This window comes from Micromys minutus, assembly GCF_963924665.1.
Source record: "Micromys minutus genome assembly, chromosome: 1".
NCBI lineage: Eukaryota > Metazoa > Chordata > Mammalia > Rodentia > Muridae > Micromys > Micromys minutus.
Window position 1 is genome coordinate 136,076,894 of NC_137969.1, and position 25,530 is coordinate 136,102,423.

Below are 25,530 nucleotides of genomic sequence, written 5' to 3' on the forward strand. Positions count from 1 at the left end.
AATTGCTTTAACACTAAATTTAGATTGCATTTGTTTTGCTTTTTGTATACAATTTATAACTGCTTATAGAAGAAAACCCAGCAATTCTTAATTGAAATGTTTTTCTTAATTCAATATTAACCTTTCCATCATTATCTAAAAATCAAGGAGTTTTTAAAATATGGAACACATGTAAAATGATAACATAAGTAATTTCCAGTTATGAAATCCTATTAGTAATCTCAAGTTTAAGGCTATCCTGGGTTATGTTCCTAAACAAACCAACATATTTACAATGTGAAATTTAAAATAATACCATAAACACATAGTGTTAATCCTACGTAATTAATTACTAGACATTGTTCTACAATATAATTAATAAATATACAGAAATCATCCAGATGAATGTGTCTGTTATTTTACCAAATCTAATAAATGCTAATGACTATTCATTTTTTAAGTCAAAGTTGAAATTGTGTAGCTCATTTCTCTTATATAGTTTTTAAGACATAGAGAAACTATACTAATGCTTGGAGCAAGTTTTGAGAAATGAGAAAAATCTAAATCTTGATGATTGCTATATTGCCATTAATCTTATGCTTTCAGATGAACACAGTTATATGCTATTGGCAAGGGAATTTCTCATGAGATCTGGGTTGCTTGGTATGTTCTAGAGTGGTCCACATTGAATTGCCACTTCATTTGTTCTGTGCATCCTCTTGTTCAACTGGGCCAATGCTTTCCGGACATTGGAACGTTCAGTTTTAAAGCAGCCCTTCTTGCTTGCAAATGCCTTTTCTTAAACTTTTGGGAAAATGTGTTTATAGTGTTACTGAAGTCTATGAAGTCAGAAATAAAAACGAAGAAAAGACATTTGTTATACTAAATTGAGAGACTATGTATAGTGATATCTAAAATATGATATATTATTTCTGGGCCATTATCTTCTTGGCAGTATGAGAAACTTTGTAATGATAAGTCTCACTGGAAACAAAAATCCTGTCAGAGCAACACTATATAAAGAGGAAGTCATGATTTTACCAACATAAATGTGGTTTTCAAAGTAATTGAATTCAAATTCAAAACCTGAAAGAACAACATAAACTCATAGGGCAGGAGGCAGGGAAGAGTACATTGTATTTGTAAGAATACAAAGTTGCATGGAGTATAATTTAACATGGCCTTGTGTTTCCACAACCCAGTGGCAGACCAGCGCAGGAGAACAGAGCTAGAAGTCTAGGCCTCCTTTCTGCTTCTCCCTCCCCTACAGTAACAGTGTGGCATCAGACCCAGGGTCATTTGAACTTAGTTCCTTTGCCTACTGGATCAAAATGAGACTATAGGCCTTTGGACCTGTTGGTAAACAGCTTATTGTTTAGTTTGAATTCTCCTGCTAAAGCTAATACAAAGTTGCAGCTGGGATTGACTTTACCCTTTAAAAATGTGATGCACCTCTTTTGTAAGAGGATCATCCATGCCTAAAATGTAAAACTATCCCTTTGGCCAGAGAATATGACCAAAGTGTGCATGCATGAAAAACATCTGCTCATAAACATGTGTGACTAGTAAACACTGACAAAAATATTTGTATTTCAAAAAAGAGAGAGACCTGTTGAATTACAAGCCAGAGTCTTCTGACTTGATATGGCCCAATAGTTGGTTTTTATTCTTGGATGTTTTAACCTTTCTATAAACAAAAGAACAAGGAAAAGTGTTCTCTCTGACAACAGATACATTTTTCTTGGAAAAAAAATTTGGGTCTTGTTTTTTTAAATCATCTATTCTTAATATATTTTGTAATTTATGATGATACTGTAATCTAAAAAAAACTTTATATTTTGGATGCAAGCTTTTCTCTTACTTATTGGAAGGCAGGATAATAGATTTAATTTTTCCCCTGTAACTAATCACCTTATTTAGGTGAACTTCAGAAAGCACAGGCTTGATCTTCTCCCTGTCTTTTTTAAATAATGTAGCACCTCTAATATTTAGCTATGTTTTTAAATACAAATTTAAATTTTATGAAATTAATTTATAAATAATTAATCTCTTAAAAACAATTTATTTATTTACATTCCAAATGCTGTGTCTTTAATAGAAGACAAAGATGACTTTACCTTTATATTATATAAACAATACAACAATGTGTAAAACAGAGATTGTGATTTGACTCCATTAAAAACAAACAAACAAACAACAGCAACAATACCCAGCATCTGTCTACGCTTGAGATAGTCAAATAACTCTGGTGCAGAGAAGAGAAGCAACCCCAGGGACAGAAGAACGCAGTTAGTTATGAGAACTTCAGTTCCAGTTTTCATTCTGTATCTGAGTTGTAATGTCACTACAAATTTTTAAAAGTGGATGTCGTTCCTTCTAAGCTGGTACTTTCTAACCTCACAGCCATATCCTATAGAAATACAGCAGTAGAAATAGCTACTCTTTTACTCTCTGGTTCCTGTGACAATTTGAAATGTAATATAAGTGTGTAAGAAATGGTGTGTGTTAAGCGGGAGGCCTCTTGTTTCCTGACTAACATTTTAGTCTTTGAATTGTGATAAACCATGTAACACAAACTCGTGAATTTGGGGACGGTGGAACTGATTTCCCGTGCCTCCTTTTTCTGCATATCATCAATTTGCTTTTGACTCATGTTTCTCTTACTGTCGCTGTAAGCTTACTTGTTGTTTTTTCTTTCCTTTTCTTCATGCTGTCGTTTAGAGCCCTACAGAGAGACAAGTATGGGAGTAAAGCTAAACATTGCATATCAAATGTAATTTTTTTCAGTTCACTTTTATTGCATCACATATAGATGATGTAGTTGTTAAAAACAGTTCATCTCACAATTTCCAAACTTAAAACGGAGAGAACCTATAAATCAACTTCTATAAATATCTGCTAATAGACACTAGACGCTCTCGTTGTCTGATTCTTTTACTCTGTCGCATAATCAACATAATTGTTAAGTCTCATGTATTGTTTGTGTGAGTTAAATTGTTTTTAAATTAAGCGTTTATTTTTCCTTTGCAAAGTAACCCATAAAATTTTCTTTTTAATTAGTGCATTTCCATCATTAAACATGTGTCCCATTGCAACATGCCCACTTTATTTTGACCGCTGTCTTAAGCCCAATAGCACATGCATTGGCAACCTCATAAACAAGAAAAAGTTTCAATGCATCTGCAACATGACCACAGCCATTAACCATACCATACCAGCCGCCTGCACTGCAGCCGCCTGTCATACTCAGACCTTTTAGACAGCATCTCCTTTTTTTTCCCCTTAACATTGTGAATTTGTGTACCAGATATTTTATGACGGACATGAAAATAAATCGCTTCAACCTATGTTTGTGGTGGCTGCTTATTCCTGAATTTTATGAATTGCTCTTTTTGAAAAGGTTTTAGGGGAACACATAGTATGCCAAACTCCGTATGAAATTGGCGTGAACATGGGACATGTTCTTTTCACCGGCATTGAACTGGCTTTTCAGAAACACAATAGCATCACAGACATAGACAGAGCGAGATATTTTCACAATTTAGAACTGTATTGAGAGGCTTAAGAAAATCCTTAAAGTGAATTTTTGGAATTACCCTTCCTTATTTACCAGCACTGATTAAATGTGTAGGTGATTTTTTTTTTCCTTTTGTGGATGTGCTTAAAGTAATTTAGGAAACTGTTACAGATTCTTGAACTGCTTATTCAAGAGAATGTAAAACACCTTGAAATTTGTGGTTAAATTTATTTTTCTGCAAATGTTTTTTTTTTACCAAAACAAAATGTTTATCTTCTTTTAATGTACATTTTAGCATGTCCCGAGTCATTAGTGGATAAAGAGGATAACTTTATAAAAATACAGCACTTTTAGGAAACAAACTTTGTGTTTTTTACACATTCTTATGTAGCCTTCCCACGTGAGCTTAAACAATAACTGTGGGGTTATGATATAGTAATAACTAATGTGATTATAGCAGAAAAAAGCTACAAAAAAAATCCAAGCACTTTTGAAAGCATGTATAAATTACTTCAAAGTGCCATTTGTTTGACTGGGCATTATTTTATAACTTGCCAATTTAACATAATCCATTTGTGTTTTTGTATGCAAAAAATGTTTTTCCCTTCCTGCACTATATTTATATATTAAGGTACCAAATGTTTCTCTTAGTTTTGAAGTGCATATTCAAAGTGTCACACATGAATTATGTTACGTACTTCAGAGATATGTAAAGTTAGAGATGCTAATTTAACTGACTTTAATGTGTATAAATTGAAAGCAGTGAATGCCTATACCAAATCTTAATTTGCCAGTTGCAACTAAATACACTTTATTAGATTCTGTTTGTGTGAAACTGGAAATTAATAATTTTTTAAAAATTACCTTGAATACTTGTCTCCTTACAACATTTCTGTTATTATATTTTGTGCATTAGATACATACATGTGTTTAGATTTAATAGTGCTTTTCGTTTCTTTCAATTTTATATTTAAAATGCTAGCAATTTATACATATTTTAGAGTCATAAATGTTTCTACTTTTGTGTTTGTGTGTGTATGTGTGTGTGTGTGTATGTGTGTGTGTGTGTGTGTGTGTGTGTGTGTGTGTGTGTGTGTTCAATGGCTCATTGGATATAAATGTCATAGTGTCTTGTAATCTTTTTCAGAGGGGCTTCTGAACAATGCCAGGGATACAAGTGTCATGGATACTCTACCACTGAATGGTAACCATGGCAACAGTTACAGCATTGCTGGCGGCGAATACCTGAGCAACTGTGTGCAAATTATAGACCGTGGCTATAACCACAACGAGACCGCCCTAGAGAAAAAGATCTTAAAGGAACTCACTTCCAACTACATCCCTTCATACCTGAACAACCACGAGCGCTCCAGCGAACAGAACCGGAACACGATCAACAAACTGGTAAACAACTTAGGCAGTGGGAGTGAAGATGACGCCATAGTCCTGGATGACGCAGCGTCCTTTAACCACGAGGAGAGTCTGGGCCTGGAACTCATTCACGAGGAATCGGATGCTCCCTTGCTGCCCCCGAGGGTTTACTCCACGGATAACCACCAGCCACACCATTACAGCAGGAGGCGGCTCCCCCAGGACCACAGCGAGAGCTTCTTCCCTCTGCTAACCGACGAGCACACAGAAGACCTGCAGTCACCGCACAGGGACTCTCTGTACACCAGCATGCCGGCCCTGGCTGGCGTGCCTGCTGCAGACAGTGTGACCACCAGCACCCAGACCGAAGCCGCAGCGGCCAAGGGTGGTGATGCCGAAGATGTTTACTACAAGAGCATGCCAAACCTGGGCTCCAGAAACCACGTGCACCCTCTGCACGCCTACTACCAGCTGGGCCGAGGCAGCAGCGATGGATTCATAGTTCCTCCCAATAAAGATGGGGCCTCTCCGGAGGGGACTTCCAAAGGACCCGCGCACTTGGTCACTAGTCTATAGAAGATGACACGGAGGTGGCAACCAACAGGACTGCTAACACCTGCTGGACCATTCTGAGTCGATATAAACAGTGGTCATCGTGTGGACTCCAACATCTGACGCTGTTCTCAAGACTCTCTGACATTTCTTTTTTTTTTTTTTAACTTGAATTTTTAGGTCAGCCCAGGGGAGAAAGCTAACTGCTGAGATCCTCCTGCGCCCCAATTCTTTCCCGTCCTTTCCCCTCAGATGGAGACTTCATTATGTTAATGAACGAGATATGAAGAAAATGGCGCTCATTGTGGCCTTGTTGAGTTATGTTGTGTTTGTTTAACATCTCTGATGCTCTGTTACTAGAATTACAAGGACCTAATTTTTTTATTATTATTATTAAAAAAAAAAGAGGCCAGAACGATTGTTTGACATTAGTAACGATGCTGCAGCTAGATTGGAGTGCTGTCCAGCCGTGGAAGCAGAGCAGAACTCGATCACATAGCGGTTCACGGTCACTCGCATCCTGAGTTCACCACAGTGTGAAGAGATGTGAAAAACAAAAGCAAAACAACAGAATTAATAATCTGACGGAGGGGAATTCTAGAATTATATGCTCAAGGCGTATTTCATGATTTGCTGTATTAACTGATGATAAAACTAATGGCAGAAAAAAAAAAAACAATCGAACAATTTCTATGTAATGTACAGATACTAGCATTGCCCATATAGTCTGCCTTCTGTTCCTCCAGAATTTGAGTCCTGTTAATGTAGTGGCAAAGAAGACATTTTTCTTTTCTTTTGTGCTAGTCTTGCAAGTTTGTCTACCAGTAAAAGAGCAAAGTTTCCTTCCTTTCTTGTTTTCTTTCTTTTTATTTTTTCCTTTGTCCCCGCTTCCCCCACCTCTTCCTTTTTTTTCTTTAAAAATTCACCTGGCAAAAATAAATAAATAAATAAATAATAAATAAATGAAGCTATCACTTTATAAGAATCATTTTCTAGTAATGCAAACAAATTATTTTTTAACAAAAATAAAATAAAATAAAATAAAATAAAATTAGACTTCCTTCCCTCGCTATATATCTTTATCCAGCCCGAGTATTTCCAACGTCATTTTGCAAAGTAGAGCAGGACCAGTTTTACGTTTCCGAGGCACATCTGTTGTAATGCAAAGCATCTTTGGCAAGCAGTTCATCACCGAGGCAGTAGCTATGATTCTAGAAGCTAAGAGGTGTCTTTAGAGCTAGAGGGGCTTCTGCATGTGAAATGCTGTAATCCATAGGCGTTAAAAGTGCTGAATGTGCAGTATGACCTCAGGTGGCCACCTGCACTGCCAATTGTTAGAGGAAATTCACTCCCTGCTAGTGAGAGTTGAAAGGTCAAATTTTTTTGAAGTACTTTTCTTTTGAAAGTTTTCTGTTAACAGGAAAATTTATTTATTTGACAGGATTTTAAGTAATGTAGGAATAAAAATGGTAAATTAGCAGCACATATAATTTTTTTTCAATTTATGATCCATTTTGTATGGTCTCAAGTTGGATGACCTCATTACTAATATTTGTTGTAAAAGTGAAACTTGTTTGCCGACCAATAAACAACTGATTGAGATATAGAAGAGATTGCTTTGATGTATGTACTGTATTAACAAGTCCTCTTTTGACTTCACTTGCCTTTTCTTTTCTCTGTTTTCATAGTAGAAACTCTCCTTAACCTTTGTGACCCAAGTGATTAACACACACACACACACACACACAGGACTTGAATATCCAAACATAATGGTACAGGCTTTTGTAGACAAAGTCAATCAGGAAAATGGGATGGGCTGAAGCCAGAATCGTAGCTCCCACTCAAGTGGGATAATGAAGATCACTGTGTGCTAATTTATAAACCAGCTTTAGTCACTAGGCTTCTGACTAAAGACAGTCATCGAGTGGTCTAAATATCACATGTGATGCGGTCATCTTTCTGGCCTCTTTTCTGTGAGCTCCATTTTGATGGAGAAATTTGGAAGTATAAATGTCCTCAGTTGACTAAGAAATGCAGTAGTGAGAGCAAAGAGCTTATCTATTCCATCATACAAGAAGACTAGAGGGCCTTCAACATCAACACACAGTGTTACCATTCTTTATGGCAACCGCAAACAAAATTTGTTGCGTTGGTTTCCCTCCTCTAGCCCTCTAACCCTCTTGTAGCCTTTGACACCTCACCCCGACCCATTGCGTACGTCCCACCCCGTGACACATAAGTAAGACAGTTTCAGTTTTATTTTCATCTTCAACTTATGGGTACAGGGGAAGTACAAAGTAATTCCTTCCAAAGAACTTTCTAGATCCTGCTATTCCTATATTACCAGTGTCTAACCAAGGAGCCCCACATGGAATCAAGCTCCAATGAACTTGAAAACGTATATTTTTCCTTGCATATCCTTGGGGTTACTTTACAAAAGCCTGCACACTAGCTATCTATAAAGGATACCTTAAGGCAAGGTGAGAGGCGTTGAGAGTGTAACTAGTCTGTCACTAGAAAGTCTGCGGTAGGAGAAGGTGTACCAGGCCAGAGGATCCATGACTCTGAAAGCCACTTCAAGGGAATCCATGGATCATTCCCTCTTAATCAGATGATGGCAATACTTTCTTGAAATCCATAAGCATTTTAATTTGGAGGAGAACATAGGCATTGGAAGCCATCATTTTTTCACTCCACGCCTAAAAAATATTACCATTATTACCGATAACCCACCCAATACTTATATTTGATAATTCAAAAAAAAAAAAAAAAAAAAAAGTCCCTCTGTGGGCAAATCTAAGGCTGCCTCAGAAATTAGGCTATTGTTTGCAGACTGCAAACACTTGAGCTTCATTTAAAACATCAATATCAGGAAGAGGCTGGTCTCATGGAACACTGGCAACACTGTACCAGGTCAGCTGTTGAGCTGTCTCATACTCTGGCATTACCCCTTTGCTATATGTGTTGCTGTGCGTCACTCTCCGGAATTTGATACAGGTGTCCTCCCCATTTCTACCAGAAACAACCCGAAGAAAGGTCACTGGAATACATACTTTGGTATACAAAACTTCTGCATACTCTGCATTAACTTTGCTCTTGTATCAAGATGAAAGGGCCATTGTAGACCTCTCTCTCATACATCCTAACTGCTGTGCTTCATGAAGTTAAGATATCAGTGTTCTTTTCTATGTGACTCTAATTAAATGAAAGAAACAGTAGGTAAAGTACTTGACTCTGTGCCATTTTCAGTAGAAATGTGTATATTCATTGAGTCCTGATTTTACCGGCTATATTAATTCTTGATCCTTGCTTCCACCTGACCCATTAGTGCTATTCACTTTTTCTTCATTCTAGAACCTATTGCTGATTCTCAGTCTTCAGTACACAATGGCATTCATGGATATGGTTATTTCCATTTTTCCCAGGAAGTAAATTTCCACCAAGCATAGTGTACATACATAGCACATTATTTACCAATTGAGAAAGACATGTAAATCAAACAAGCCAATTATTGCTTCATAGTAAATAATATTTTTGTAATATTTTATGCTTGAAGTTTTTACCTCTTTGAGGTCATTAAATAATGAAATACTTTGTCAGGGCACTAACTAAAGGAGCTCAGGTTTAATTGATTCTTATATTGATGGCTTGTTGCATAGCCAATGATGCATATTGATATTTGTAAGTAAACATAAATTCAAAAAAGAAAATTGGTTGGAATTCAGTTAAATTTTGTGAACAACCTTCCTAGTTTTTAACACAATAAATTTGAACATATGGGAAATAAATGTCCAAGTCCTATGCTAGAATAATCTTAGTAAAATTAAACGACATAAGAATAATTATAATTATATTAAAATTACAAAAGCAGCAAAAGCAAAGGCAGCTAATTAAGATAATCATAATTTTCCTATTATAAAAGGCCCATGGTGTTCCTAAATTAAAACATAAATTATGATCTATGCTGCTTTTTAGACCACCTATGCCATTAAAAAAATTGATACACTAAAAATAAATCTTTTAAAAATTGGGCTTATAATCATTTGTGTTAATAGTGTTATAAATTCTCTGACTATAGTGATAACTTTAAAAACATTTGTCAGTAACTGACTGTAGTTTTGTAGGAAGGGAAAAAAGCTTTTGTCTAACAAACAAATCTTAATTGTATTCACACCACAGTAATGAAATATTAAGTTTTTAAAGTTGGTCATTAACACTGTCTCAAACTCCAGTACTTGTGATATTTTGGAGAAAAGCAAAAACCACTAATAAAAACAACAAACAAAAGCCACTTTAATTAGAAATGAATGTCAACTTACATTGAAAGAGTCAAAAATAAACAACCTAAAATCTTATCTGGTATTAGTTGGTACAATTAGCATTAATGCTTTACTACAAAAAAAGTAATTGATATAAAATTCTATTCACAAACTTCCCAGTGTATTATAGGCCAGAATACAAAGATTCAATTGTTTATTTTTAATATATCATAATATGCCACATAAAGTTACTATGCATTCCTAATTAGAATCTATACATTAGAGCTTTCCATGACAAATTTTAGAAAGTTGAAGACAGAAGAGACACAAATACATAGAAAAACAGGTTTTAAAGACATTTTTATATAAATAAATTCTATGTAAAAAAATTTTTTAGAGTTCATAAAATAGACTCCAAAGATTAAACTCAGTTTTGTAATCAGGAAATTGTTCTGTTTTAAACCATCTGAAAAACATGTTCTTAGACATCTAAACTTTAATTTATAATTCAAAAGTGTTTATAGTTAGTACAGCTGTTTGTGTCCTGGATAAGCCATAGGCGACATTTATCTAAGACAATTATTTATTTACTTGATGACATCATATTTTCTTTAAAAAGAAAATTGTTCTTTAAATTGCCACTTGTACACGTCTTTTCACAGTCTAATTTTTAAAAAGATTTGAGAGGAAATAACATTCTTACAATTATTAAGCTTGTGATTTTTTTCCCAATTAGCCAGGTAGTTCATTTTGGATATTCTCATTTTAAGTCATTATTCTAGACTTTTTAAAAAGTTATAATCCTCAGTTTGCCTCTAGCACATTTATTATTATTAAATGTTATTATTAAAATGTCTCCATTCCAAATATGTTTTGATACCTTACCTGTCTTAACCGCAGGTCCACTATATTTTCCACCATTTGTAACTTTCCTCCCCCTGTAGAACATGATTAAAAGAAGTGGGAAACTGACTGATGTTTTAGGAACAGCTCATGGACACCAGGATTTTTAACCTTAGTATAAACAGTAGAAATCAGAACATGTTTGGCATTTTTTCCAACTCCACAACACCCACATTAGAATATTAGGTGAAGTGCTTACAATGATAAAAACCTGTTGTACCTACTACTATCTATGTGTTAAGAAAAAAAATCGTAAATTCGCATATTTTCATCGCTCTAAAACCACAGAAAATACAACATGCTTTTATCCTTTTTTAGCAAGATTTCACTGTTTAGATCTTGTTATGCAGAAATTTCAATAATTCATAAATGTCCCTAAAATGAACGTATTTTGCATCAGCTCACCTTTATTTACCCTCTCATCTGCACCAACACACTTAATACTACCCATAGCTTTGTGATTTTTACAGCTTTATTATGAATCTCTCTAGTAAACACTGAACTGATATTAGAAGTATATGCATTATGCAAAATAATTAATAACTAATAATCTTATTACAAAATAATTACACACACATATATGTATATATATATGAAGATTGTTGACTTACCAAATTAACACCACGCTAATGGTCCTGTCCTCTACCACTGTGGCCACTTCACACAATTCTGCATAGAACTGTACCTACTCTGGACTGTTAAAGTATCCAACCATACAACGCATCAGAATAAATTCCCAGTACTTCTTTCAGTGTAAAAAAGTTAGGGGAAGATATTGAAAGAGGAAGAAATAAACCAGGCTTCGAAAGATCTCACTTTAGACATTGTTCTTGAGACCCAGTAGTTTTATGTTGAAGGGATACCCTTGAACAAAGAAGGAAGTTGAAAAAAGTCTAATTAACCCAGAAAAATTTAGATTTGCCTTACTGGCCCAACACTGCAAAATTCTTGCTATGTGAATCAGAAATAGCTTCTTAAACTACAGATACAAGGTAACTTTGTAAAATTGAGAAATTGCTTTGTTTCTGCTGATGTTTGGAACAGGTAAAAATAATCTTGATGCCCTTCCTTATAGATTGACGTCAAAGGATGTCTCATGAAGGTAGAGAGTCATGTTACTGGGGGGCAGTGGGGTTCTTCAGAGTTGGAACATAGTAACTGGGACAAAGTGGCTTCTAATGCTAAAAGCTGATGATCATTATACAGTGTTGCTTTCAATGTCTCAAATTTCAACTGTCCTAATGGAGGATGGTTTGATTGACATTTTAAATCACAAAGGACAATGAAAAGTCACTGAAGGCTGGTTTTTATACCCCAGTGGAAAGTAAAGATACTTTTTTCCATCCTGAATAATAAATCTTGGTGGGGTCTTGCAGAGCTGTAGATACCTGGGCTGTGTGTGTGTGTGTGTGTGTGTGTGTGTGTGTGTGTGTGTGTGTGTGTGTGTGTGTGATTTGTAGATATGTCTCCATCGTCTATGTATTCTAACACTAATGTTAATATTCTAACATCTAATATTTACTGTAAACTATAAATTCAAAAAAACAGAACCAGATTGTCCTCCGTTGGCTTATTTGAACACTTTGGAACGGGACGTGTAATTGGAAAAGTTTTCCATATCATATTTCTTATTGACAAGATTCACACTTACTTCATGATATATGTCAGTTAAAAAGTAGCTTATTTTGAAGAATAACCAGTAATCAAGCTCCTCCTCACCGATATCAAAAACCACTTTTAGAGGCAAATACATAGCCATTGCAACCGTGGTCTCCTAGAATTCTCCTATATTCACAGATGACGCTATTCTGGCCGTCCACACCAATAAACCTCAAGGTACTGGATTCCAGCTGCCCTCGTGTACAATCCTTTTATCCTATTTTTAATGCTTTGTACAATCACATGTAAAACCATGAGCTACAAAACTCAATAAAATGTCAGCAAACAACCAGTGATGTAGTTACTGTTGTCGTATGGGGATTCCGGAGCTTTGGTTTGGAGGTAGTATTTCATGGTATAGGATAATGACTAAAAATGTAGTTCCTGTGTCTCTCATGCTTAAACTCTGCTAACCCCTCACAGACATATTGTAACATGGGGGGGGGGACTTGTTTTTCCTTTGTTTTAAAAGAAGTTACTGTTTGAAGTATCTGACAGGTATTTTTCACCTCCAATAATATAAGTTTAATTCATTTACTCTCTGACCTTGAAACTTGCATATATATACATATATAATGACATTTATTTTTATATTGTCTGTGTCATCTTAATTTCCCTAATGTAAACAGAATCATGACAGGCAGCCATGGTCTCTAGCCGTAAGACATTTTTCCCAGCTATAAGTGGTTAGACACTGTTCATTGAAATAAGGGTGCATATGGATTACTAAATATTTTGAATTACTTGATAGATATATGATTATCATTCAGTGGCATCAGGTATTTTGATTAATTTTAAGTTATTATATTACATTATATAAATGGTCGTGTTAAACAAATTAACCCACCTCTTTTTATTTTAATAAGCGAGGCACAGGCATTTAAAAGAAACATTGAATAACAATCTCAAGGATTTTCAGAGCCTATTCCACTGAATAGAAAGGTGCATGCATAGAAGGAAGGCTGATGGAAACAATCTATGCTGAAGGGAAGCGAGCGAGTGAGAACAAGTGTCAAGCAAGGTATATTTACATCTTTGTGTTCACTGACAAGTCCTCAGACAAGGCTGCTTTGATGTCACATTACATCACTTACCAATTCTGTGCCTCGGAACAGTTTCAGGAATACAGCTCTCCATCGCTAAATCTCAAATGTGATTTTTCAGGGCACGTAAATTTTTACACAAATATCATCCAGGAAATTAAAGGAGGTCTGAGATAATTGTAAGTTGATTGTTTGGGCCGATTGGTGATAACAGCTTCTTGCCCCTGAGTTAGATAATAACAATAATATTCTAAATTAGATCAAAGCTCCACTCTGATGCTTGTTTCTTAGTGTTCGTAGGCACTTCCTCAGTATATGGTATTTACTGAATAACTTTGCACACTGTTATTTTTAGCACCATAATGCAGCCTTTAAATCTTCACTTAGCAGGATATGTCCAGTGATAAGCAATGGTTCTTTGTTTAAAACTACTAAGAAGATATGAAACTAAACAGATTCTTTTTGTAACTATAAGATGTCAGAGACTATGTCCCCTGTATATTATTCTGCTTCCTAAGATTACTTGACCCAGAAATCCTCAAGGCCACTGAGGAATGATATATAGGTTATTGAATGATTCACAGAACTCATTGTGAACTACTTAACACTTTTGTTTATAAGTAATATATGCCAGGAAATGTTGGGCAGTGACTCCTTTAATAGTAATTGTCTTTGTAACCAACAAGAAACAATGTTATCAAAGTAACTCCCAAATGCTGGTGTCCAGTTTTTAGTAAAGGTAGAAAAATCGAGATGAATGTTATGACCATAACTTTTCTTGGGAATAGCTTCTTAATTTCTAATATCAAATGCCCATTTGGTAACAATAAATGAAGCCAAAGAAAGCAGTCCATTCTCCATTCAAGTATCTCTCCTTGGTAAAACACATAAAGTCCAGGTGGCACACTTGTTCATTCATGTTTGATACAATCTAGTCCATAAGTGGGTCTGTGGTTCTAAATTGCAAGCATGTGCTCTGGGATAGCCAAATTACTACCAAGCGTCTTGGACTTTGTCTTCTGTATGATATAGATTTTTTCCTCTCTCAAAAGTAGCTATATTTATGTACTTGGAAATATATTGCAGACAAAGTTCCTCGATATTGCTTAATTTGTACAAACGTCAATGGTTAATGTGGTTGAAAATAAATGCAGGATATATAACTTAATAGTACAAAGAGAAAATGCTCATTCTGCCTCTGTAATAATTAAGGTAAAAATTTGGCATGAGAAAGTTGGAGACTATATACAAATAACTGTTTATCATATGCATGATACATATACATATACACATACACATACATATACATACATATCAACACATACCACATATATGTAATATATATATATATATATATATATATATATATGTCACTTATGTATGTGTGCTTATGTAATTGCACATAGAGATTGCTACCAACTGCATGTAGGCTCTATATTCTGTGAATCAAACTAACTGTAGATCGAAAATGTCTGCAAAACAATGTGTCTGCCATGAGCACGTAGAGATATATTCCTTGCCATTTTCCCTAAACAACATAGTATTCTAATTTATATAACATTTATCTCTGCTAGATACTACACATAAATTAGAAAGTATTATAAGTTTACTGAAAAATATGTTTTAGTTACATGCAAATATTTCATCATTTTATATTTAAGATTTATTCATAAACATTTTTTTTTAAAAAAAAATCTTCTGGAACATCTTAGTAAGATCCCAACATTTACAGAGGTGAAAAGACTGCATGTATAATTGACTGTTTATATATAAATTTAGTAATCACACATTATGAAAATAGGCATAGCTAAATGTTTTTTCTATTGATGTTTATCTAAGCTATAGTGAATATAACTAATCAAGATAGACAAATTAGTTTGAACCTAAATAAGGGAATCATGTGCTGTGCAGCCAGACTTTTCTTTATTTGTAAAGTGAAGAATAATCACACAGGTAGGTGGAACAAAAGTGTAAAATCAAAAATGCCTAGAAATTAAAATAATTTGAAACCTTAATAATAAATATTTAAAACTATAATAATAATAATTATTACTATTTGGCTTCATTATTATACCTTAAAGCAAAAGTTTATTGGCTAAAAGACCTTTTATTAGTAAAAACTCTAATACAGAAGGCATTAATAGCTTTTCTCTAATTGTAAAAGATTTCATCCAGCCTTTATTCCTAGACACAAATATTTTAACAAGAGATTTCAAAGGCATCAACTGTTTTTAAGCTCTTACATAAAATTAAATAAAATATTATGTCCTATTAAGTGTATCAAAACTGAAACACAACATGAAATTGAAGAAAAGCTGGAACACCTGATGTCTCCAGCCCAAACAGTGAAATAATCTCTGAGAGAACTCACTCTTCAAATGAAAACATCGCATGTGAATTCTAGTTATATTTAAAAAGAAAAAGAGTTACTTTAACACACCTGTCTTCAATTTTATATTATTGCTGATAGGAATTGAAATTTTCCACATATGTGCAGCTTTAATTCAACCAATTAAGTCACATCCCCTAAAATAACATAAATTCAACTGTTGGGGAAAATACATAAAGTATACTAGAATATACATTCATTGTCGTAAATACTGTATTTCTTACTTCACTTTACAACCATTGAGAATAAAGCACAACATTAATTTTCATAATTATAGTGTGACTGATATAAATAAACCTAATCCTTTAATAGAAAAAAAGCAAGGAGAAGACATAGCTTTGGTAAAAAGTAAACACTTTGCTTCTAAAGGTAGTCTTTTGTTTATTTTTTCAAATTTTAAATATAATTTGTTATGCTTATTTATAATCTCATAAAATAGTAAGCATACCTTACATGTATGACTAAAAGCTGCCAACGTTTCAAAAATGAATGCTGTTATGTAATGATTAAAACTCAAATAGATGTAATATATAAGTAGGAAATGTCCAAACTAGTAATGACCTTATGAAGAATAGAATAGTAACGATTAAGTTTTACATTTTATTTCCTTATTTTTGAGCAATGATGAGCTCAGCTCACTATTTTATGCTTTATAAGGATCAATTGAATTACCTGCTCATCATTTTCCTGCATTCCCTTCATGAGAACCACCTTAGTAAAGGAGAATCAAATAGTCAAATTCAGCACACACACATTGACAAACTCATATGTCAGGGTGAGAAGCATAAAAATTAGCTCCACACAAAATGTCAACATTTGCATTATGTATGCTTAAATGGTCTTAAATATTAAAAAAAAAGCAGAAAAGATGTATCAAAAGATCACAACAGACCTCACCAAAGTGAGTATATTTAATATAGTTGTCACTGAATTTATAAAAATAATAGTTTCTAAAATGATTGGTGTAAACCATCTTTCTCATAAGGTAAAATATTTTCCTCATAAGGTTGTTTTCATCACTATTAAAGAGAAGAGCACGAAGTACCAAAATAAGAATAGTTCCACTACTGATTTAGGAACAGGCAAATTCCCAGACACACATAAGAGGTCATTTACAAAAAATGCTCTCCCTTTAAATTTGATCTATTGAATCTTGCACAGTGCCTTGATATCTATCACAATGTCACAACTATCCAAAACACCTGCTCTTTAAATATCTGTAACTTCAAAGAATGAGGCTACTGATTGAATATACATATGTCTTGATGCATGTATTGTTGATGAAAATCCTTGACATTCCTCACTTAAAAGACTAGAACAGTAAAAGTTCTAGTTTAGTAAAGTAAACCCTCTATCAGTTGTACAGAAAATAGCTTAAGTATAATTTTGCATAGTTCTCTTTACTTCTTCCACTAGGTAGTCTTATATTATTTTCTGAGTAATTGTTAACTCTATTTTATAAAGCAAAACTCCCCTCTCTATCAGACCATTTCCTGAATTCACTCCCAGATTCAGTCTAAACACTGACTGATCTCACTGCATACTGAATCTCTTCTGCATTTTAATCATTTTCTACCCATGAATCTCACTCACTTTTTACCTTCGCATGTCTTGTCTTCCTGATATCGTGTAATTGTATCTGTATTTCCTGCTCTGCTTGTGCCTCCTTTGCTCTGGTCCTTGGTCCATCTTTGGGTCAGTTCTTACCTGCATTTTGTTCTAGGTCATGTTAATTATCTCTTTGATCCTCTCTCCCCATCACCCTATACCAGCTATCTATTGGTGTATGTGTGTGTGTTTGTGTGTGTGTGTGTGTGTGTGTGTGTTTGTACTGTAAAAATGCAGAGGGTTGCAGAACTCCAAACAATACATTTAATCATTTAATCTTGTCTTGTTACATCTCGAAACAAAAGTCCCCAGAGGTCAGGTATCTATTTGAGCAAATTCAAAAGGAGATAATTTCTATCAGCATTTCCGAATCATTGTGTATTTTTTCTTTGTAATGTTGTTGGTACTTTTTCATTTGTTAATTTATTCATTCACCTTATATCCCAATCACAAACCTTTTCCGTCATCTCTTTCCCCCCTTTCCCTCATTCCCACTTCTGTTCTGCTCAGAGAAGGAAAGGCCCACCTCTGGATACTGACCCACCCTGGCACTTCCAGTCTAATCAAGACTAAGCGCATCCTGTCCCAGTGAGGTCAGACAAGGCAGCTCAAGAAAAGTAATGGGATCCAAAGGCAGGCAACAGAATCCAAATCAGAGACAGGCGTCTGATTGATCCAACTGTTTAGAGATCCAGATGAAGACCAAGCTGTACATTTGCTACACATCTGTAAGGTCCAGTCCAACTCTTTGGTTGGTAGTGCAGTCTCTGTGAACTCCTATGGGATCCAGGTTAGTTAGCTTTGTAGGTTTTCTTGTGATGTCCCTAATCCCTCTAGCTCCCTCAACCTTTCCCCAACCCTTCCACAGAACTCCCTGAGCTCTGCTTAAGGTTTGGCTGTGGGCTCTGCATCCCTTTCCATCAGCTGCTGGATGAAGCCTCTCAGATCACAGATGTGCTAGGCTCCTCTCTGCAGGAACACATTGTTTTCCTTGTGCTTTGTTTTAGCTATAAAACTCTGGCTCTAAAAGGCAGCTAGAGGCTGCTCTGTGAGAACTTATTCAATGTGATCTCTGACCTAATCAATGCTTTAATCCACTGACAGGTCTCAGCTGGGTGTCTTTTAGGCTAAGCAGGTGTCTTGTCAGACATCAATGGGAGGAGAGACTCTTGGTCATGTAAAGGCTCCAAGCCCTAGCATAGGGACATGCCAGGGTCTGAAGGCAGGCGTGGGTAGGTGGGTGAATGGGCACCCTCATAGAAGCAGGGGGAGGAAGGATGGGGTAGGGGGTTTCCAGAGAGGAAACGAAGGAAGAGGATAACCTGTGAAATGTTAAGTTAATAAAATATCGAATGAAAAAGGAAACAAGAAGTGTGACCTTCTGGGTAGAACCCCTAAGGTCATGTGATTGTGATCTATGCTTTCCTGCGCTCCCGCTTCTTTGCAATCTGCTTCTCAGACACCTGGAGGTAAGCAATCTAGGCCGCAAAGTCCTAGCATGATAATCTTGTTCTTCTCCTGAGACACAAACCAATGGATCTGACTGAACCTTACCTGGATCCTCTGAAACCATGACACAAACCCCTTTCCTTTAGACTGTTTCCCTTAGATACTTGTTACAGTAAGGATCCCACAACACGGTAAGCTGCGTGCCGCAGTGGCTCACCAGAATGCCTCCCGTGCGGGCTTGTTCTTATCTCACTGGCATATTCCAAGTGTTGCTCACTGGTTTAAGGTGGTAGGACACAACTTCACATGAGGAAAGGTGATGCATCAAATTGTAAGTTCTTTAATGGAGTTGGTGGCATCTGTTCACTCAGTCGTGGGAGAAAAGATTAAGGCTAGTGTTAACTGGGATTCAGGATGACAAACACAGTAAAGGTTGTCTCTATCTATGTCTTATTTCTGTTTCTTCCCCGTGACAACCCCTTTTTTCCTTGCTCCTTGCTGAGAGGCAGTGGGTGTTTTGTTTGGATTATTTTGTTGTTTATTTTTTTAGTTTTGTTTTTTTTCCAAAAACTTTATTAGATATTTCCTGCATTTACATCTCAGATGTTACCTCTTTCCCAAAATCCCATCCCCCATCCCCCTCCCACTGCAGCCATGAAGATGCTCCCTCTCCCAACCACGTTCTCCCACCTCAGCACCTTGACATTCCCCTACAGTGGGAAAATGAGCCTTCGCTAGACCAAAGGCCTCTCCTCTCATTGATGCCAGAGAATGCTATCCTCTGCTGCATATGTACCTGGGTCATGGGTCTCTCCATGCAAACTCATTGGTGGGTGTTTTAGTCCCTGGGAGCTGTGGTAGGTTTGGTTAGTTGATACTTCTGTTCTTCCTATGGGGTTGCAGACCTTTCAGCTCCTTCAATCCTTTCTCAAGCTCCTTCATTGGTGTTCCTGTGTTCAGCTTGATGGTTAGCTGCAAGCATCCTCCTTTGTATCAGTATGGCTCTGGAGAGCCTCTAAGGAGGCATCCATAGCAGGTTCTTGATAGGCAGTGTTTTATGGCAGTAAAATATATGGATGTAGAGTATGAACTGCCTGGGTAAAAACCCAGCTTTCCCCATTGTTCAGTTGCTTGATTTTGACCAAGTTTCTTTCCGTACTTTGGCTTCCTTGTTCATATAGTTGGAATAGTAAAATCAAATGAGAAGAGTTACTAGAATAAGACAAATCAAATTCACGGGAGAAGAAGGTATCTGAGAACAGAGACTAGATGCTAGCACATGATATATATCTAAGAATCACACCTTTGTGGATTTTTAACGAGAGGTGGACATAGCTGGGCATTTTGCTCTTGTCTACAAACTCATACTTTAATGTAGTCTAAGCCTCTTCCTTTACAGCCTTTGTTTTCTACAAATTATAAAGAGAACCTCAAATTCATCATGCTTGGTTCTTGTATCTTTCCCTTGACCAGTTTCCGCAGGGGACAATATAGAATGATCAGCTTCATCTGGGCTTGGATCATTTCTCCCATTAAAGCAGTGATGACTTATCAGGTAGTACATGGCTGAGAGTCTGGAAAAACAGTATCAGCTTGTTCTTATAACTGGGCAACTTGCTGAGTCCACCTGAAACATGAGACCTGGGAAAGGGTCTCTATCACATAAAAGCCATGTCACCTCTGAGTTTAACGCCTTGTTCATTGTTACTCAAATGTATTTCTTTCCCAGCAGGGACACGTTCAGAAGCAGCAATTAAGTTCACAGTGCAATCCACCTTCCAAAGCTACACACTCTCTTTGTTTGCTGTTCTATGCCATTTCGTCTTAATTAGTCCAGATGCAAAGCAATGGAAACTCAAAACTGAGTGTTCTAGGTGTTCTTGCCTCTCTCTGATTCCTAAGGACTGAATTACCTCTGTAACTTTAAAATTTTTCCAGTTCAGCAATGCTATCTTTATGTGTCCTTGAGAAGATCATTTAATTGGCTTTGATCAAAACCCTTCTGCACAAGAAAGGGTAGAGATGAAAATGCAGGTAGGATTAATTCAGGATTAGTGAGGGATTCCAGAAAAAATCCCTTGTTCTCACCAGGCCTCAGGGCATGCAGTCCATGGCTGCACACCACCATAATGTACACATCTAATGAACAGAGCAGTGACAGAGAAAGGAATGGTACCTTCATGAATGGCAAAAATGGCAAAGTATCCTTATTTGTGTATAGTCTGCTGATTCAAGCATGGGAATGTGCACACACACTTGCACAAGCATGTATGCATGTGAGTGCACACACATTCAATTGTGTGTATCCACTGACACATAAATATGTGCACATATACCCACACATGGCATTCTAGCATTTTTCCCAAATGTCACAAAGTTTTCAAGAGGAATGAGTAGGGCTAATACAATGAGTCTCCTACACAAGGGAGTCCAGAAAATGATGCATTTCCTTCTACAATGCTACATGATTAACCAGAGAGCCAAAAGGGGGAAAGGCATGTATTGGTCTCCTCTCCACAAGCAGGTTGAGATGCGTTGTATACATGAGCATTCTTAACATTGTCCAAAATGGAAAAAAAGTTACTGGGATTTTCTGGATAAGCAAATGAGCTGTCTTTCATTCTGATTTTTCTCTTCTTAATTTTTCTCTTTAATGTTTAAGATAATATATTTATGAGAATCCTTCTTCCCCTCCCTGGAGAGACTATTTATCCAACTCACAGTGTTTCACAGTTGTCCATATTTCTTTGTGTATGGTTGACGCCTCACGAACATTCCCCTGTCCACCCTGGTAAGTCTACTGGTGTCACCTATGTTCAGCTCGAGTTTGTCAGTCATGTTGATAAGAATTTCTGATATTATGACTAGGAGACACAATTTCACAGCAAGATTCCTGATTCTCTAGCTCTCATAATCTTTTAATCCCCTTTTCTGCAGTGCATAGGCGTGGGAGTGTATATATATACGTATATACATATACACATGCACATATACATATACATCATATACACATACACATATACATATATATCATATACACATACACATATATCGTATGCATCGTATACATCATATACAATTAGACCTACATAATATACATTTACATATGCATCACATACATTTACATATACATCATATATATTATATACATATACATTATATACAGCATACACATTTACACATACATGATATACATATACACATACATCATATACACTTACATATACATCATATATTTTATACATCATATACATTTACACATGCAAGATATGCATCATATACATTTACACATACATCATATACATTTACATATACATCATATATATCATATATACATATACATCATATACACGCATACATGTAGGCATATATATGTACACATACACACATACATATATAGTGTCTGGGCCTGATAACTCTGCATTTTGATTGGTTATAATTTTCTATAACTTATTTTTCTCTGTTGTAAACAGAGGTATCCCTGATGAAGGGTGAATTTCCTATTTTTTTCTTGAAGAATTTGCAGTCATGCTACAAGTCATATACAAATAAGAACCAGAATTGAAACCTCTCATTAAAAATATTAGAAGCCTTTAAATCTGAGACAGTCTTGGACATCTACCAGGAAAGATTGCTTCTTGTTTCTGGCAGATTTAATTTAAAACAAGCTACAGGGGTGACCATCATAAGAAAATCAAACTTTAGTTAGAATAATTAAAGGTTAATTGTGATTTAATGACAAATAAGATTGAAATAATCCAAGTTAAAAATTCCGTTGAAAACCATTGATTGAATGCATACTAGATTTACATATCTAATTTTGGATATATGGAGTTAAAATGAGAGGACAATATCAATGTGTATATGCATTATTTTAAAGCAGTCACATAGTTTTCCTATTGTAAAATTTTGAAAAATAATGGAATGATTACCCTTTGCATTGTCAGTCATTTCCCATAAATGCAAGCAGAATTCAAAATTCACATACACTAACCTTTCTCAGAAATATCAGCTTTTGGTACAACCTAAAATACTAAAGATTAAGTCACACTTGGGGCTTACATAGTTGCATGTCCAAACTGTTTGAAAATGCCCTCAAAAGCAGAGAGTGCTTAAAAGGATTATAACTCTCAAGACTATTGTAACAAAGCACACTGTGCTACAAATAAATTCTGATGTAGCTTTAACAGAAAATAGGTGCTGTGAAGAGCAGGCTTCTTAGAGGGACCACAGACTGCACATGCACAGAATAAGATTTCTTTAATTAAATGAGCTGCAGCTCAGATGTCTCTAGAGTTTTAGAATGCTACTCAGCAATTATATTCCCGTTGAGATTTAATTATCCCATTAGATACTTATTTATGACTACATATTAACTTACAGTACACCATTAGGGTGGATGTACTAATAAATACGTTATCATTGCTACATAGAAATAGCTTAACTAAATAATTATTAACATTTATTTTACAAGAATTTAATAAAATGCCTGTAACAATGCTTTGCTAGTTGAAAGCAAACCATGTGTGTGTGTGTGTGTGTGTGTGTGTGTGTGTGTGTGTGTAATTAAAGAGAAAAGGAAGGACTGACCTACATTTTTTTGTTTTGATTTTTTGGATTTTATCATTTGTTTGTTTGTCTGTTCCTTTGTAGCTACTATTTATATTCTCTAATCTCCTTCCTAATGAACTTCACACAAATTCCCTTAGAAGTCTACATGATTTATTCTACATGAAGAGATCTTGAACAATAAGAGATATGTGGGGAATCCCAAGAGTCACTTGAAAAAGAGAGAGAGAGAGAGAGAGAGAGAGAGAGAGAGAGAGAGAGAGAGAGAGAGAGAGAGAGAGAGAGAGAGAGAGAGAGGAGAGACAGAGAGAGAGACAGAGAGAGACAGAGAGACAGAGAGAGACAGAGAGAGAGACAGAGAGAGACAGAGAGAGACAGAGAGAGAAACAGACAGACAGACAAAGACAGAGACACACAGACAGACAGAGACAGACAGAGAGACTTAAATTATTTTAATTGAATTTGTTCTTTGATAGTTTTGTAAAGTATGTGATGAATTTGGGTTACTATCCCCCTTTCTTACATACCCAAAAGAATGATTTTTTTTTCATGCCATTTTGAAGAATGCTGTGTTTGAAAGTCGACTATATTTTATTTCTCAATCCTTCATTTGCTCTCTTAAAGTTGCAGAGTTTATTGCGTTTCTTCTCCCACATGAGCTGCTATTCCTTGCAACTAAAGTTTTGCCTGGGTGTTCTTGTTTCCCTCTCTTATCAACCTCAACTCTGCCAGAATCGCAGCCAGCTTCCTTACTCATGTCACCTCTCTAGCATCAGTTACATTGTAGTGCCAGGGAAGTACTAGTGGTCCCCAGACCAAGAGAAAGTAGCCCATCTGATGCAACTCACAGAAGGGTCTTATTTGATTCCAGCCCCTCCCCACAGCACTGCAACACACCACTACCTTCACACAGGATGGTTTTGGTGATAAAGGAAGCCTCGAATGTCTATCCGGGCAAAGCTTTATAGTAAGCAGCAAGCATGGAGTAACTGTGCAGGCCTCTAATTGGAAAGCTACTGTGGCCTTTAACATAATTGGCTGGTGCTGGAAGTCATATCATAAATTTACTTTCTGCTCCCCTCTGCATTGCCGGTTGTGAGACAGGTGGTGGGCTTGTAACCAGTCTTGTTAAGTAGCCTAGAGGCTGGAGCTAGCCTTGAGTTTTTCTTGGGGGCAACTTGGAGACTAATGCTAGGTACCAGCCTGTTAGTTTACCTGAGTTCAAACTTAGGTCAGGTTCTCTAAAATGGAGTCTGAACTTAAAATATTTGGCCTCTCAACATTTCTCAGTCTGAAAGTGTTTTGCCTATGTAACTTGTTATCTCTTACTTGGCAATAGGGTTAATGTTGCCATTTCTGTCAGTCTGATGTTAGCATCAATGTGCAGTGTTTCTGATGTAGCAAGTTCTGTCAATGGGACTGCTCATGTCTTCTACCCACAAGCTGTGCTTTTTCATCTTAATGTCTTCATGCACAGCAGAAATGAATGAACTTGGTTCTAGAATTCTAGAATTCTTCTTCTAGAATTCATGAATAGATTTGTTCTTATCATAGGTCTGACCCAAGCATATGACATTTTTCTTTCCTTTTGAACTCTTCTTCTTCTTCTTCTTCTTCTTCTTCTTCTTCTTCTTCTTCTTCTTCTTCTTCTTCTTCTTCTTCTTCTTCTTCTTCTTCTTCTTGTTGTTGTTCTTCTTCTTCTTCTTTTTCTTCTTCCTCTTCCTCCTCCTCCTCTCCTTCTTCTCCTTCTTCCCCCTCTCCTTTTTTTCTTTACTTTTTCATTTAAAAGGAAACTTTACAGAGCTTCAATTTGGCATGTATAGATTTATGCCCTCATGCTCTGATGTGGGGTCACTATTAAGTAAAATAACGGTGGCCTGAACACAGTCATTACAACAATGTGACAGATAATCTGATCGTTGATATGGCTATGGAAACAACTAAATGGCCCCTAGGAACTATTATGTGGCTATGAGCAAAGAAAGTGATGACTCACTTGCAGACTAGGAGGCCTGGAGACTTTGTTACTTGGATCTGTGAGAAATGTGAAATTAATGAATTGTCCATTTTTAGATTTTTTCCATTTAATAATTTCTATCTGCAGTTGACTGCGTAGAACTAAAGATGCAAAAATAAAAGAGCAGATTAAGTGTGTTTCCTGAGGTGCTTGGAGGATAGCTCCTCAAAGAAACTACTGCTCATCTTTCTGCCTTCCTTTGTCACACTGTTGGA

At 36.0% G+C, this 25,530-nt stretch overlaps 1 protein-coding gene across 24 annotated transcripts in view; it reads left to right on the forward strand.

The window, feature by feature from the left end:
* Positions 1-25,530, forward strand: part of ADGRL3 (adhesion G protein-coupled receptor L3) — a gene marked incomplete at both ends in the record, with an annotated part of 454,743 nt that overhangs the window by 419,619 nt on the left and 9,594 nt on the right. For 14 of the 24 annotated variants that reach the window (XM_080935830.1, XM_080935848.1, XM_080935847.1 and 11 more), the window contains one exon: positions 4,644-5,443. The exons of 1 other annotated variant lie outside the window; for it this stretch is intronic. In XM_080935830.1, the coding sequence (XP_080791956.1) occupies positions 4,644-5,443 (800 nt within the window). Of the gene's footprint in view, positions 1-2,700; positions 2,753-4,643; positions 5,444-25,530 lie in introns of those variants that run through there. 9 more of the 24 variants (XM_080935834.1, XM_080935835.1, XM_080935833.1 and 6 more) reach the window with 2 other exon arrangements.